This window comes from Scyliorhinus torazame, chromosome 1, assembly GCF_047496885.1.
Source record: "Scyliorhinus torazame isolate Kashiwa2021f chromosome 1, sScyTor2.1, whole genome shotgun sequence".
Lineage (NCBI taxonomy): Eukaryota > Metazoa > Chordata > Chondrichthyes > Carcharhiniformes > Scyliorhinidae > Scyliorhinus > Scyliorhinus torazame.
This window is the reverse complement of record NC_092707.1, coordinates 58,383,112-58,400,430: the sequence shown is the minus strand read 5'-3', so window position 1 is coordinate 58,400,430 and position 17,319 is coordinate 58,383,112. Positions and strand designations below refer to the sequence as shown.

Below are 17,319 nucleotides of genomic sequence, written 5' to 3'. Positions count from 1 at the left end.
AATATTCAAACAAAACCATCATCTTCCAGCTTAACATCTTAATATGTTAGATAATTTATTGTTTGAATTTTGCTGAAAAATGAGATATGCCGTTGAAGCTTTTTGTCTTGCACTTGTCAGAACAGATTCACCAGAATGCCAAATCAGGTATTATGTACTACCAAGCAACAATTTATCTTTTCAAGAATTCTGTAGTGTAACAAATGCTAAATAGGACTTACATTTGACACATGCTACAGTTATCTAATTTGTACCTGAGTATCTTTGGTAGTTTCTGTATTCTCTTTCACTCCTGAAGGCTGCACGTCTGATTTCTCCAAATCAGTTGGAGATAATTCTGGGGGAGTTTGTGAATTTGGCTCTGCTGGTGGTGATGTGTCTACATTAAAAGAAAAAGAGTAAATGCAAGATTTATTAGGTTATGTTCTTTTTACAAATATGCCTCTAACAGGAATTTCACAAAATGATTGGCATCCTTAATTAAAAGATAGACACTATCTTAAAATGGAGATTCTGTAAAAGATGGGAATCAATAATCTGACAAAAGACACTGCTAGACCTTTCGGTTTGCTAGAAACAAGACATAAAATAATGCTCAGTCGAGTCCCTACCTCGAAGAAAACGGATCAAGGACATTTTCTAGCACCTTTCAAACAAATGTTCACCAATAAAATGCAAAAATTGTCCTCAATAATGCAGTTCAGGTTACATTATTGGGCACATTGGGTTGAGATTTTCAGCTCAATAAATTTACTCCAAAGCAGCTTAAAATATCTTTTCAAAATACACTTACTAAATTAACTATTAAAGCCAGTTCTAATTTTATCATTCTGCAAACGACAAAGAGTATTGCCGCACCAAACCTTTTGAGGTCAGTGAACTGACCAGAGTTTGGAAGTCACATGGTCAATCCAGGATTTCACTCAAATATCAATTGCCCAAGGCCTCACTCAAGCACGTTCCAGCAAGAACTTACAAAGCAGCACTAGATTATAGGTAGGCAGTCGGCAAGTTGCCTGCCTGCCCCTCAGCAGTTAAATGGCATATGGATGACCTAAAAAGGAGAAATACGGTTTCTAAAAGTTGAAATAAATTCTACACATTCTAGTGGAATATTTGGCAAAACTGTTTCAGCATGGAAACATATTGCAGCCAAGAATTCTTTATATACTAATGTAAAAATATAAACTTCCCAAATGTACATACTGAACAATTCTAAGAAATGGATACATATTCTGTTCCTTCACTTAATAGAATAAGTTAATCCTATAGTATTCAATTAAAAAAAGCACCAAGTCTATACATGTTGACCGTTTCAATTCAGCATGAATATATTCAAAGAGAATTGTACCCAATCGGTAACAACAGGAACTCCTTATTAAATGTGATAAGTCAAACCATTTCGGATATTCATTCAAAAGTACAGCATAGATGCAAAATAGATAAGTTTCCAACATGGTCATTGTCAATACGTAATTAAATTTGATAAGGGACGTCACTTTGCCAGTGGAGAGTTTGTTGTGGTGGTGAAGAGAATAATACAGACAGCCCTATTAATACAAACTAAATACCTTTTAATATAAATACAATAGCTTTTCAATAGCTGAATGCTTTCTCTCCACCAGGACCTCCAATAGAAAACTGGAATATGTGAATGTACAAATATTTACAATTTTGTTTTCGAGCTACAATGATGGTGTTTGTCTGACGTCTAATGCAAACAATTAAATCAGAGAGAGTAGATGGAGAAATAAAATTAGTTCAGTCCATACACTTTTAAATTCCCTCTCAAAATTATAGATTTAACACATCAGGAAATGTTACGACTGTGCAACTTAGGGAAGTCAGCAACGTTTTGAAAACAGATGGCCCCAGAACATCTACTGCCAAAAGGAATGCAGGTGTTCATCAGAAAACAGTCTAGGTTGTAAAAACATTTTTAAATTAAGCCAGTCAGAAATTAATATTCCAGCCTATGCTAAAACATGAATCCACACTAAGTGGCAAGAAAGGATCCTGAAAGCTTTATTGTAACCTAACAGCTTGTTCTACCCTCAATGAGCATCTTGCAGTTTAGCATCTTGAAACAGTCTATAGTGCAGATAATAGCAATGGTTACTGGAATAAAAGTGTTTCAAATACATCAACTATGAGGAGTGTTAAAGTAAAGGACGGAGATGGGAACCTGGTTGGTGATTCAGTAGGGGTGAATAAGACGTTTAGGGATTTCTACAGCAGTACAGGTCGGAACCCCCTACGGGACCGGAGGGGATGAGGCACTTCTTGGAGGGGCTGGATTCCTAAAGATGGACAGGGAGCGGGTAGAAGGGCTGGGGGCCCCAATCGGGCTGGAAGAGATAATGGAGGGCTTGAAGGCCATGCAGGCGGGTACGGCCTCGGGTCCGGACGGGTACCCAATAGAGTTTTATAAAAGGTTCTCGGGGACTTCCGGTTGCGGCGATGCGGAGCTAAGCCGCGCATTTCGGCGGCTCCCGCTAGAACGGACTTTTGGGCTCTCCGGAGGAGCCCCAACAGAAATGTTTTGACCGATTCCAGCGTGGGAAGGTGAGAGCATGGTCCCCCTCCCGTCGTGTATGGAGGGGACCAGAAGTGGAGTGGGGGAAAAAGTGGCTTTGGAGCAGCGGCAGAAACGAGGGGGAAAAAACAAGATGGCGGAGGGCAGAGATCGAGCAGCATGGGGGCCGGACCAGCAGGAGCTTCTCAGGCGCTGCGTGGAGGAGCTTAAAAAGGAGGTGCTGGCGTCAATGCTGACGGCGATAGAGTGGCTGAAGGAGACCCAGAAGGCAGAGCTCAGAGAGGTGAGGGACAAAACCAACGAGAACGAGGACGAGATCTTGGGCCTGGCGGTGAAGATGGAGGCGCACGAGGCGCTGCACAAGAGGTGGGCCGAGAGATTAGAGGTCCTGGAGAACAGGTCGAGGAGGAAGAATCTCCGGATTCTGGGTCTCCCTGAAGGGGTGGAGGGGGCCGATGCCGGGGCGTATGTGAGCACGATGCTCCATTCGCTGATGGGTGCGGAGGCCTCTCCGAGCCCCCTGGAGCTAGAAGGGGCTCATCGGGTCCTGGCGAGGAGACCCAAGGCCGGCGAGCCGCCAAGGGCGATAGTGGCGAGGTTCCATCGTTTCGCGGACAGAGAGAGTGTCCGGAGATGGGCCAAGAAAGAGCGGAGCAGTAGATGGGAGAATGCGGTGATCCGAGTCTACCAGGACTGGAGCACGGAGGTGGCAAAGAGGAGAGCTGGCTTCAACCGGGCCAAGGCGGTGCTGCATAGAAAGAGGGTGAGATTCGGAATGCTGCAGCCAGCGCGACTGTGGGTCACATATCAGGATCGACACCACTATTTTGAAATGCCAGAAGAGGCTTGGGCCTTTATCCAAACGGAAAAATTGGACTCAAACTGAGGGTCTGTGGTTGTGGGGGAGATGTTGACTGTATACAGGGGTGTAAATATGGGTAAAGAATGTTTCACGGGTGGGACGATGGATGGGGATGGGGGAAGAGTTTTGATGGGGAGACTGTGAGGAATGTGGGCGCCGGCGCTGGAGGGAGGCGAGACCCAGGGATGGGGGAATTGGGATGAGGCCGCAACAGGAGCTGCGCCACAGGGGGCGGGGCTGACTCAGGAAAGCGCGGGCTTTTTCCCGCGTTAGGGAAGGGCGGGGGATGGAGGAGTGCAAGGAGGAGGAGGGATTTCCACACCCGGGGAGGGGGGGGTCAACAGGAAGGCGGGGTCAGCTGACTTACGGAAGTATTATGGGGGGAGAAAAAGAGCTAGATCTGGATCTAGCCGGGGGGGGGGGGGGGGGGGGGGGGGGAAAGAGAAATAGGGTTGCTGCTGCATTGGCCGAGGGCAAACTGAAAACGGAAGGGGTGGTCGGGGCGGGGGTTCCCCGTCTGGGGGACTGGAGGGTGCGGGAGGCGCGGGCACGGGACTGGCCTAAAACGGGAGATGGCTAGTTGGCGGGGGCCCCATCCGGCTGATCACGTGGAATGTGCGGGGCCTAAATGGGCCGGTTAAGAGGGCCCGAGTGTTCACGCACTTAAAGGGACTGAAGGCAGACGTGGTCATGTTTCAGGAGACACATCTGAAGGTGGCAGATCAGGTCAGGTTAAGAAAGGGATGGGTAGGACAGGTATTCCATTCGGGGCTGGATGCAAAGAAGAGGGGTGGCAATACTGGTGGGGAAGCGGGTGTCGTTTGAGGCCAAGAACATAGTAGCGGACAATGGAGGTTGATACGTGATGGTGAGTGGTAGGTTGCAGGGTACGTGGGCGGTATTGGTAAATGTATACGCCCCGAACTGGGACGATCCTGGATTCATGAAGCGTATGTTGGAGCGTATTCCGGACCTGGAGGTAGGAAGCTTGATAATGGGTGGGGATTTCAACACTGTGTTGGACCCAGCACTGGATCGCTCCAGATCTAGGACTGGAAAGAGGCCGGCTGCAGCCAAGGTGTTTAGAGGGTTTATGGACCAGATTTTGGGGGGGGGGGGGGTCACTGGGCGGAACTAAAGTTGGGAGAGGAGAGGGACCAACGCCCACTGTGGCGGTTGGATGTGGGACTGCTGGCAGACGTGGAAGTGTGCGGGAGTGCATTGAAAGGTATTTGGAGGCCAACGACAACAGGGAGGTGCAAGCGCTGAAGGCGGTGGTCAGGGAAGTTAATCTCCATCAGGGCTCATAGGGGGAGGAGAGAGGGCAGGGAAAGAGAGAGGTTACTGGGGGAGATTTTAAAAGTGGACAGGAGATATGCAGAGGCCCCTGAAGAGGGACTACACGGAGAGGCGAAGTCTCCAGACGGAGTTCGACCTCTTGACCACAGGGAAGGCAGAGGCACAGTGGAGGAAGGCACAGGGGGTGACGTATGAGTATGGGGAGAAGGCGAGCCGGATGCTGGCACATCAGCTCCGTAAGAGGATGGCAGCGAGGGAGATAGGTGGAGTCAAGGGTGGAAGGGGAACTACGGTGTGGAGTGCGGTGAAAATAAATGAGGCATTTAAGGCCTTCTATGAGGAGCTGTATAGATCCCAGCCCCCAGCAGGAGAAGAGGGGATGCGACGATTCTTGGACCAACTGAGGTTCCCGAGGGTGGAGGAGCAGGAGGTGGCTGGTTTGGGGGCGCCAATTGGGTTGGAGGAGCTGATTAGAGGACTGGGGAGTATACAGGCAGGGAAGGCCCCAGGACGGGATGGGTTCCCGGTTGAGTTCTATAGGAAGTACGTAGACCTGTTAGCCCCGTTGCTGGTGAGGACTTTCAATGAGGCAAGGGAGGGGGGGCACCCTGCCTCCGACAATGTCGGAGGCGATGATCTCTTTGATCCTGAAGCGGGATAAGGACTCACTGCAATGTGGGTCGTACAGGCCGATTTCGCTCCTCAACGTGGATGCTAAGTTGCTGGCAAAAGTGCTGGCTACGAGGATCGAGGACTGTGTCTCGGGGGTGATTCACGAGGACCAGACGGGATCTGTAAAGGGCAGGCAGCTAAACACCAATGTGCAGAGGCTCCCAAACGTGATTATGATGCCATCGGTGGAGGGAGAGGCGGAGATAGTGGCAGCTATGGACGCGGAGAAGGCCTTTGACCGAGTAGAGTGGGAGTATCTCTGGGAAATGTTGCGGAGGTTTGGGTTCGGGGGAGGGTTTATTAGCTGGGTTAAGCTCCTATATAGAGCCCCGGTGGCGAGTGTGGTTACGAATCGGCGGACATCGGAGTATTTTCGGCTGTATCGAGGGACGAGGCAGGGGTGCCCCCTGTCCCCCGCCCCTGTTGTTTGCATTAGCAATTGAACCTTTAGCCATGGCATTAAGGGAATGAGGAAATGGAGGGGGGTGGTCCGAGGGGGAGAGGAGCAGACAGTGTCGCTGTATGCAGATGACCTGTTGATGTATGTGACGGATCCAGTGGAGGGGATGGTGGAGGTCATGCAGATTCTAAGGGAGTTTGGGGACTTTTCGGGCTATAAGCTCAATGTAGGGAAAAGTGAGCTCTTTGTGGTGCATCCAGGGGACCAGGGAAGAGGGATAGATGACCTACCGTTGAGGAGGGCGGAAAGGAGCTTTCGGTACTTGGGGATCCAGGTAGCTAGGAGCTGGGGGGCCCTGCACAAACTTAATTTGACGCGGCTGGTGGAGCAGATGGAGGAGGACTTCAAAGGATGGGATGTGTTGCCACTCTCGCTAGCGGGCAGAGTACAGTCGATTAAAATGGTGGTCCTCCCGAGGTTTCTTTTTGTATTCCAGTGCCTTCCAATTATGATCACCAAGGCCTTTTTTTAAAGAGGGTAGGCAGGAGCATTATGGTTTTCTGTGGGCGAATAAGACCCTGAGGGTAAGGAGAGGGTTTCTGGAGCGTAGAAGAGATAGAGGAGAGCTGGCGTTGCCGAATCGGAGTGGCTACTACTGGGCAGCCAATGTGGCGATGATCCGCCAGTGGGTGATGGAGGGAGAGGGGGCGGCATGGAAGAGGTTGGAGATGGCGTCCTGCAAAGGAACAAGCCTGGGGGCGCTGGTGACGGCACCGCTGCCACTCTCGCCAACAAGGTACACCACAAGTCCGGTGGTGGCGGCAACGCTAAACATCTGGGGGCAGTGGAGACGACACAAGGGTGCGATGGGAGCCTCGGTGTGGTCCCCGATCAGAGACAACCATCGGTTTGTCCCAGGAAGGATGGACGGAGGGGTTTCAGAGCTGGCATCGGACAGGGATTAGAAGAATGGGGGACCTGTTCATTGATGGGACGTTTGCGAGCCTAGGGGCGCTGGAGTAGAAGTTTGGGCTATCCCCGGGAAACGCGTTCAGGTACATGCAAGTGAGGGCGTTTGTGAGGCGACAGGCAAGGGAATTTGCATTGCTCCCGACACAGAGGATTCAAGACAGGGTGATTTCGGGTGTATGGGTCGGAGAGGGCAAGGTGTCGGCGATATACCAGAAGGTGAAAGAGGGGGAGGCTTTGGTAGAGGAGCTGAAGGATAAGTGGGAGGAGGAGCTGGGGGAGGAGATTGAAGAGGGTCTGTGGGCTGATGCCCTGAGTAGTGTTAATTCTTCTTCCTCATGTGCCAGGCTTAGCCTGATACAGTTTAAGGTTATCCACAGAGCGCATATGACAGGGGCGAGGCTGAGTAGGTTCTTTGGGGTGGAGGACAGATGTGGGAGGTGATCAGGAAGCCCGGCGAACCATGCCCATATGTTCTGGTCGTGCCCGGCACGGGATGGGTTCTGGAGGGGTGTTGCGAGAACTAAATCTAAGGTGGTTAAAGTCCAGGTCAAGCCATGTTGGGGGCTAGCACTATTTGGAGTGGCGGACGAGCCGGGAGTACAGGAGGCGAAAGAGGCCGGCATTCTGGCCTTTGCGTCCTTGGTAGCCCGGCGAAGGATCTTGTTTATGTGGAAAGATGCGAAGCCCCCCAGTGTGGAAGCCTGGATGAATGACATGGCAGGGTTTATAAAGTTGGAGAGGATAAAGTTTGCCTTGAGAGGGTCTGTGCAGGGGTTCTCCAGGTGGTGGCAACCGTTCCTAGACTATCTCGCGGAGCATTAGATGAAGTTCGTCGGTCAGCAGCAGCAACCGGGGGGGGGGGGGGGGGGGGGGGACGACATCCCTTTTGGGGGGGGGGGGCTTCCTGGGGACACTTGAGCACTTGAGCAAGAAAATACATAAATATTCAGGAAAGTTGATATGTGCGGGAGGAATCCAATGTACAAAGCTCTGTATTATGTTGATTTGATATGTTTATGTCTTGCTATGCAACTTTTCTGTGTGGGTCCTATAGGCCGATCTCCCTGTTGAATGTAGATGCCAAGTTGCTGGCCAAAGTCTTATCCTCCAGGATCAAGGATCGTGTTCCGGACGTTATTGGGGAGGACCAGACGGGTTTGTCAAGGGCAGGCAGTTGGTGGCCAATGTAAGAAGGCTGTTAAATGTGATCATGATGCCCCCGGAAGGTAGGGAGGTGGAGGTAGTGGTCGCAATGGATGCAGAAAAGACTTTTGATCGGGTTGAATGGGATTATCTGTGGGAGATACTGGGCCGGTTCGGATTCGGGCGGGGCTTTATTGACTGGGTCAGGTGACTACCAGGCTTCTGTGGCATGTGTAAGGATGAATAGGACAACATTGGACTATTTTAGACTGCACTGGGGGATGAGACAGGGATGCCCCCATTCCCCACTGTTGTTTGCGCTGGCAATAGAGCCGTTGGCAATTGCTCGGAGAGCCTCGAGGAGCTGGAGGACTGGTCTGGGGGGGGTTGGGGGGGGGGGGGGGGGGAGCACAGGGTTTTGCTCTATGCGGATGACCTGCTTCTGTACGTTTTGGACCCAATAGAGGGGATGGAAGAAATCATGAGGATTCTAGGGGTATTTGGCCGGTTTTCGGGGTGTAAGCTTAATATGGGAAAGAGTGAGATGTTTGTGGTCCAGGCGAGGCGACAGGAGAGGCGACAGGAGAGGCGACAGGAGAGGCGACAGGAGAGGCGACAGGAGAGGCGACAGGAGAGGCGACAGGAGAGGCGACAGGAGAGGCGACAGGAGAGGCGACAGGAGAGGCGACAGGAGAGGCGACAGGAGAGGGGACAGGAGAGGCGACTTGGAGAGGCGACTTGGAGAGGCGACTTGGAGAGGCGACTTGGAGAGGCGACTTGGAGAGCTGCCTTTAGGTCAGTAGAGGGAAGCTTTAGGTACCTAGGCATCCAAGTGGCACAGGAATGGGACCGGCTGCATAAATTGAATCTGGCCAGGCTAGTGGACCAAATAAAGGACGATTTTCGGAGATGGGACGCGCTTCCATGTCTCTGGCTGGGAGGGTGCAAACGGTGAAGATGACGGTCCTCCGGAGATTCCTATTTGTATTTCAGTGTCTCCCCATTTTTATTCCGCGGTCCTTTTTTAAGCGGGTCAACAGAGTGATCACGGACTTCGTCTGGGCAGGCAAGACCCCGCGAGTAAGGATGGTAATGCTTGAGCAGAGTCCAGGAGAGGGCGGGCTGGCACTGCCAAATTTTAGCAACTATTACTGGGAGGCTAATATAGCCATGATCAGGAAGTGGGTGGTGGGGGAGGGGGAGGCATGGGTGCGTATGGAGGCCACTTCACGTAAGGACACCTGTCTGGGGGAGTTGGTAACTGCACCTCTGCCGTTCCCGCCGGCACGGTACCTAGTCCAGTGGTGGTGGCGGCCCTGAGAGTTTGGGGCCAATGGAGGAGGCATGTGGGAGCAGCGGTCTGGGTCCCAATCTGTGATAATCAACGGTTTGCCCCGGGGAGTATGGACGGCGGATTCCGGTTATGGCAGAGAGCTGGGGTTGAGAGGATGGGGGATATGTTTATAGAGGGGAGCTTTCAGAGTATGAGAGTGTTGGAGGAAAAGTTTGGGTTGGCGAGGGGAAACAAATTCAGGTATCTGCAGGTGCGGGACTTCCTTCGTAAACAGGTGTCAACCTTCCCGCTCCTACCGTTAAGAGGGATTCAGGACAGGGTAGTTTCCAGAGGGTGGTTAGGAGAAGGGAGCGTCTTGGACATTTATACGGAGCTTAAGTGGTCGGAGGACACGCAGACCGAGGAGCTGAAGCGTAAGTGGGAGGTGAGATAGAGGATGGTCTATGGGCAGGCGCGTTGAGTAGAGTCAACGCATCCACAACATGTGCCAGGCTCAGCCTGATACAATTTAAGGTTGTTCACCGGACTCACATGACAGTGGCCCGGATGAGCAGATTCTTTGGGGTGGAGGACAAGGGCGCAAAATGTGCGGGAGGACCGGCGAACCATGTCCACATGTTCTGGGCATGTCCAAAGCTTAGGGGATTTTGGCAGGGGATTGCGGACATCATGTCCACAATTTTAAAAACAAGGGTGGCGCGGAGTCCAGAGGTGGCGATTTTTGGGGTGTCAGAAGACCCGGGAATCCAGGAGGAGAAAGAGGCAGACGTTCTGGCCTTTGCTTCCCTGGTAGCCCGGAGAAGGATACTATTAGCATGGAGGGACTCAAAGCCCCCGAAGTCGGAGACCTGGCTACCTTTCTCTGTTTGGAGAAAATCAAGTTCGCCTTGAGAAGGTCACTGTTAGGGTTCACCGGGAGGTGGCAATCGTTCGTCGACTTCTTTGTGGAAAATTAATTGTCAGCAGAAAGGGGGGGGGGGGGGGGGGGAAGAGGAGTAGTTTAGATTAGAGTAGGTGGTTAATAAGGGTGGGACCTATACGAAAGGTAAATGGCTTTTGCACTATGTTTATGGTTTCATGTATATTGCACTATGTTTATGGTTTCATGTATATTGTTTATTTTGTTATTGTTACTATGCCAAAAATACCTCACTAAAATGTTCAAGAAAAAAAAACTATGAGGAGTGTTATCTGATTGCGATGTTGAAGAAGTTTGGGATTGGGCCTAAGTTTGCGGCATGCTTAAAATTGATGTACAATGCATTCAGGTATATGCAACTGAGGGCTTTTGCGAGGCAACAGGTGAGGGAATTCCCGCAGCTCCCGACACAAGAGGTGCAGGACAGAGTGATCTCAAAGACATGGGTGGGGGATGGTAAGGTGTCAGATATATATAGGGAAATGAGGGACGAAGGGGAGACTATGGTAGAAGAACTAAAAGGGAAATGGGAAGAAGAGCTGGGGGGAGGAGATCGAGGAGGGGCTGTGGGCAGATGCCCTAAGCAGGGTAAACTCGACGTCCTCGTGTGCCAGGCTAAGCCTGATTCAGTTTAAGGTATTACACAGGGCGCATATGACAGGAGCACGGCTCAGTAAATTTTTTGGGGTGGAGGATAGGTGTGCAAGGTGCTCGAGAAGCCCAGCGAATCATACCCATATGTTTTGGTCATGCCCGGCACTACAGGGGTTTTGGATGGGGGTGACAAAGGTGCTTTCAAAAGTAGTGGGGGTCCGGGTCGAACCAAGCTGGGGGTTGGCTATATTTGGGGTTGCACAAGAGCCAGGAGTGCAGGAGGCGAGAGAGGCCGATGTTTTGGCCTTTGCGTCCCTAGTAGCCCGGTGCAGGATATTGTTAATGTGGAAAGAAGCCAAGCCCCCGGGGGTAGAGACCTGGATAAATGACATGGCAGGGTTTATAAAGCTAGAGCGGATTAAGTTCGTTCTAAGGGGGTCGGCTCAAGGGTTCACCAGGCGGTGGCAACCGTTCGTCGAATACCTCGCAGAAAGATAGATGGAATGGAAAAAAGGCAGCAACAGCAGCCCAGGATCGGGGGGGGGGGGGGGGGGAAACCAGAAGGACTCTCAGGGTTGTTAATATATACTGTATAATATGTATAGGTCGTTGCTACAGATAATTATATATTGGACTGTTAAATTATATTTTTGGAGAGTGTTACTTGTGATAAGGCAGTTGCCAATTAGGGTTAGTTTTCATTTTTGTTATTTGTTATTTATTCATTTTTTTTTTTTGTTTGTTTATAAAATAGGTCATTGTTATTTGTGTTGTTATAATATTGTGTAAAGGATGCACAATGTACTGTGTTGGTTGACCAAAAATTTTCAATAAAATATTTATTTTTTAAAAAAATTTATGTACAAGGAGCCGATGGTGAGCATGGGCACGAATGATGGGGTATTTTTCATTGCACGGGAAGTGAGGCAGGGATGCCCCATGTCCCGCCTTCTGTTTGCGTTGGCAATAAAACCCTTGGCCATTGCGCTGAGGGAGCTCGGAGTTGTGGAATGGGATCGGGGTTGGTTTGGGGAGTGGGGGCCGCGCCCTTGTATGCGTACAATGCGTTGTTGTCTATTTTGGAGCCAAGCTCCTCAGTGGGGGGCATACTGGGCTTACTTCAGAGATTTGGGACGTTTTCAGGGTATAAGCTGAATTTGGGGAAAAGTATTTTGTGGTTTCCTGTTGTTTCATAGAATTTACAGTGCAGAAGGCGGCTTTTCGGCCCATCGAGTCTGTACCGGCCTTTGGAAAGAGCACTATGCTACGGTGCCTGCTGGTATTTTTGTCCAAGGTGTTTTTCAAGGGGGTGGGCAGTCTGATCTCGATTTGTGTACAGTAAGAAGTCTTACAACACCAGGTTAAAGTCCAACAGGTTTGTTTCAAATCACTAGCTTTTGGAACACTGCTCCTTCCTCCGGCGAATGAAGAGGTAGGTTCTGGATATATATATAGACACAGTCAAAGATGCAAGACGATACTTTGAATACGAGCATTTGCAGGTAATTAAGTCTTTACAGATCCAGAGATAGGGGTAATCCCAGATTAAAGAGGTGTGAATTGTCTCAAGCCAGGATAGTTGGTAGGATTTTGCAAGTCCAGGCCAGATGGTGGGGGGTGAATGTAATGCGACATGAATCCAAGGTCCCGGTTGAGGCCGTACTCATGGGTGCGGAACTTGGCTATAAGATTCTGCTTGGCAATTCTGCACGGTCGCGCGTCCTGAAGGCCGCCTTCGAGAACGCTTACCCAAAGATCAGAGGCTGTATGCCCTTGACTGCTGAAGTGTTCCCTGACTGGAAGGAAACATTCCTGCCTGCCGATTGTCACACAATGTCCGTTCATCCGTTGCCGCAGCGTCTGCATGGTCTCCCCAATGTACCAGGCTTCGGGACATCCTTTCCTGCAGCGTATGAGGTAGACAACGTCGGCCGAGTCACATGAGTATGTACCGCGTACCTGGTGGGTGGTGTTCCCACGTGTAATGTGGTACCCATGATGATGATCTGGCACGTCTTGCAGAGATTGCCATGGCAGGGTTGTGTGGCGGCGTGGTTGCTGTTCTGAAGGCTGGGTAGTTTGCTGCAAACAATGGTTTGAGCTTGCACGGTTGTTTGAAGGCAAGTAGTGGGGGTGTGGGGATGACCTTGGCAAGATGTTCATCTTCATCGATGACATGTTGAATGCTGCGAAGATGATATCGTAGTTTCTCCGCTCCGGGGAAGTACCGTATGACGAAAGATACTCTGTCGGTTGTGTGCCGTGTTTGTCTTCTGAGGAGGTCGGTGCGGTTTTTTGCTGTGGCGCGTTGGAAACGGTCGATCGATGAGTCGAGCGCCATGTCCCGTTCACACAAGGGCATCTTTCAGCGTTTGTAGATGTCTGTTACGCTCCTCCTCACCTGAGCAGATCCTGTGTATACGGAGAGCTTGTCCATAGGGGATGGCTTCTTTAATCTGTTTAGGGTGCAAGCTGGAGATGTGGAGCATCGTGAGGTTATCCGTGGGTTTGCGGTAAAGCGAAGTGCTGAGGTGACCGTTCTTGATGGAGGTGAATGTGTCCAAGAATGCAACCCATTTTGGTGAGTAGTCCATGGTGAGTCTGATGGTGGAATGGAGCTTATTCATGTCACCATGTAGTCGTTTCAGTGATTCTTCGCCACAGGTCCGAAGGAAAACAATGTCATCGATGTATCTGGTGTATAATGTCGGTTGAAGGCCCTGTGCAATGAGGAGGTCTTGTTCAAACTTGTGCATGAAGATGGTGGCATATCGAGGTGCGAATTTGGTCCCCATGGCTGTTCCGTGTCTGAATGAAGAACTTGTTGTCGAAGGTGAAGGCGTTGTGATCCAGAATGACGCAGATGAGTTCCAGAATTGAGTCTGGATTTGGCAGTTGTCAGTGCTGAGTACTGAGGCTGTTTCAGCAATGCCGTTGTCATGGGGTATGCTGGTGTAGAGTGCAGAGACATCCATTGTGACGAGGAATGTTCCTGGTTCAACTGGTCCATGTCAGAGTTTCTGTAAGAAGTCCGCCGTATCATGACAGAAGCTGGGTGTTCCTTGTACGATGGGTTTCAAGATGCCCTCGATGTAGCGAGAGAGGTTCTCACACAGGGTCCCATTGCCCGATACATAGAACATAGAATACAGCGCAGTACAGGCCCTTCGGCCCACGATGTTGCACCGAAACAAAAGCCATCTAACCTACACTATGCCATTATCATCCATATCCAATAAACTTTTCAATGCCCTCAATGTTGGCGAGTTCACTACTGTTGCAGGTAGGGCATTCCACGGCCTCACTACTCTTTGCGTAAAGAACCTACCTCTGACCTCTGTCCTATATCTATTACCCCTCTGTTTAAAGCTATGTCCCCTCGTGCCAGCCATTTCCATCCGCGGGAGAAGGTTCTCACTGTCCACCCTATCTAACCCCCTGATCATTTTGTATGCCTCTATTAAGTCTCCTCTAACCTTCTTCCCTCCAACGAAAACAACCTCAAGTCCATCAGCCTTTCCTCATAAGATTTTCCCACTATACCAGGCAACATCCTGGTAAATCTCCTCTGCACCCACTCCAAAGCCTCCACGTCCTTCCTATAATGCGGTGACCAGAACCGTACGCAATACTCCAAATGCGGCCGTACCAGAGTTTTGTACAGCTGCAACATGATCTCCTGACTCCGGAACTCAATCCCTCTACCAATAAACACTCCATAGGCCTTCTTCACAACCCTATCAACCTGGGTGGCAACTTTCAGGGATCTATATACATGGACACCTAGATCCCTCTGCTCATCCACACTTCCAAGAACTTTACCATTAGCCAAATATTCCTCATTCCTGTTATTCCTTCCAAAGTGAATCACCTCACACTTCTCTACATTAAACTCCATTTGCCACCTCTCAGCCCAGCTCTGCAGCTTATCTATGTCCCTCTGTAACCTGCTACATCCTTCCACACTGTCAACAACACCACCGACTTGTGTCGTCTGCAAATTTACTCACCCACCCTTCTGCGCCTTCCTCTAGGTCATTGATAAAAATGACAAACAGCAACGGCCCCAGAACAGATCCTTGTGGTACGCCACTTGTAACTGAACTCCATTCTGAACATTTTCCATCAACCATCACCCTCTGTCTTCTTTCAGCTAGCCAATTTCTGATCCACATCTCTAAAATAAGATAGGGAGGCCTGGTGTGTTGGCCTTGTGTATTTTCGGGAGGCAGTAGAGATCTCCAACATGGGGAGCACGTGGGATGAGAGCACGAAGAGTGCTCAGAAGTTCTGGATCCAAGGTCTTGATCAGTCTGTTGAGTTGGCGAGTGTGTTCCTTGGTCGAATATGCGGGTAACTGTCTAGTGATCCTGGTTGTTGAGTTGTCGGTACACGTCTTTGCGGTAGTCCATTCTGTTCAATATGACGGTGGCCCTCCTTTGTCTGCTGGTTTGATGACGATGTTGCGGTTGGTCTTGAGCGCGTGGATGACATTGCATTGTGCTTTCAGTCTTGCAGAGATTGCCATGGCAGGGTTGTGTGGTGTCATGGTCGCTGTTCTGAAGGCTGGGTAGCCTTCAACACGTCTCCACAACCTTCTGCGGCAAAGCGTTCCACAGATTCACCGCCCTCTGGCTGAAGAAAATCCTCCTCAACTCTGTTTTAAAGGATCATCCCTTTAGTCTAAGATGGTGTCCTCTGGTTCTAGTTTCTCCTACAAGTGGAAACATCCTCTCCACGTCCACTCTATCCAGGCCTCGCAGCATCCTGTAAGTTTCAATATGATCCCCCCCCCCCCCCCCCCCTCACCCTTCTAAACTCCAATGAGTACAGACCTAAAGTCCTCAAACATTCCTCATAAGACAAGTTCTTCATTCCAGGGATCATTCTTGTGAACCTCCTCTGGACCCTTTCCAAGGCCAGCACATCCTTCCTTAGATACGGGGCCCAAAACTGCTCACAATACTCCAAATGGGGTCTGACCAGAGCCTTATACAGCCTCAGAAGTACCTCCCTAGTCTTGTATTCTAGCCCTCTTGACATGAATGCTAACATTGCATTTGCCTTCTTAACTGCCGACTGAACCTGCACGTTAACTTTAAGAGAATCGGCTTCCGGTTGCGGCTATGCCTGGGTAGGTCGCACATTCGGCAGCTCCCGCCATGAACGGACTTTTGGGCCCTCTTGAGGAGCCCCAGCAGCACTTGGACGACAATTCCCGGTGTGGGAACATAGAACATTACAGCGCAGTACAAGCCCTTCGGCCCTCGAAAGGCAGCAGTAAGGTTCCCCCAGCATTGCATGGAGTGGACCAGGAGTGGAGCGGTCAAAAACGTGATCTTGGAGAAGAGGAGAACGGACGCGAAAAAGTAAGATGGCGGCGGGCGGCGATCAGCCAGCGTGGGCGCAATGGTCGCGGTATCAGCAGGAGTTCCTGAAAAGCTGCTTTGCGGAGCTGAAAGCAGAGATGCTGGCCCCAATTAAAGCGTCGATTGAGAGGCTGGTGGAGACCCATAAGGCTCAAGGGACGGCAATTAGAGAGGTGCAGCAGAAAGCCTCTGAAAACGAGGACGAGATCCTGGGCCTGGCGGTGAAAGTGGAGGTGCTGCACAAAAAGTGTCAGGAAAAGTTTGAGGACCTGGAGAACAGCTCGAGGGGGAAGAATCTCCAGATTTCCCTGAAGGTGTGGAGGGGTCCGACATTGGGTAGGGTGCTCTTTCCAAGAGCCGGTGCAGACTCGATGGGCCGAATGGCCTCCTTCTGCACTGTAAATTCTATGTAAAATATGTAGCCACGATGCTGAATACGCTAATGGGCGCGGGAGACATCCCGAGGCCCCTGGAGCTGGATGAGGCTCACAGAGTCCTGGCAAGGAGGCCTAAGGCAAATGAGCCGCCAAGGGCCGTAGTGGTGAGGTTTCACCGCTTCATGGACAGAGAGTGCGTCCTGAGATGGGCGAAGAAAGAACGGAGCAGCAGGAGGGAGAATACGGAAATCCGCATCTACCAAGACTGTAGTGCAGAGCTGGCCAAGAAGGCAGGATTCAACCGGGTCAAGGCGGTTCTCCACCGAAAGGAGGTGAAGTTTGGGTTGTTGCAGCCAGCGTGATTGTGGGTCACTTTTCAGGACCGTCACCATTATTTCGATACGCCGGAGAAGGCGTGGACCTTTATTCAGAACGAAAAATTGGACTCGATCTATTGGTTTGCTATGGGTTTTGGAAGGCTGGGGAGTGGGATGGGGTGATTGGATGTGATGTGTGTGTTTTAATGGGCATGGGTATTGTTTTGGAGGGGCCGCTCCTCGTGTTTGAAGGGGGAAGGGGGGGGGCAGGAGGCAGGAGGAACTGGGTCGTTGGGAATTGGGGAGAGGCTGCAGGAGAAAGGAGCTGCGCCACAGGGGGCAGGGCTAGCCCAGGTAGAACATCGCAGGCTTTTTTCCCGCGCTAAAGGGGGGGCATGGCCCGACTGGAGGGGCGCCCGTATCGACTTGAAGGGGGGAGGGGGACGACGACGACTGGGTTGCTGCTGCATTGACCGAAGGGGAGCTGGAGGTAAGAGGGAGAGTCGGGGCGGGGCTCCTCTGCCTGGAAGGCTGGAGAGTGCTGGAGGCGTGGGCACGTGGCTGG

The 17,319-nt window shown here is 50.9% G+C and overlaps 1 protein-coding gene across 1 annotated transcript in view; it reads right to left on the bottom strand.

The window, feature by feature from the left end:
• bcl7a (BAF chromatin remodeling complex subunit BCL7A) overlaps positions 1-17,319 on the bottom strand; it is a 103,603-nt gene that overhangs the window by 6,780 nt on the left and 79,504 nt on the right. Inside the window, 1 exon segment of the mRNA XM_072495338.1 lies at positions 255-379. Within this exon segment, the coding sequence (XP_072351439.1) occupies positions 255-379 (125 nt within the window).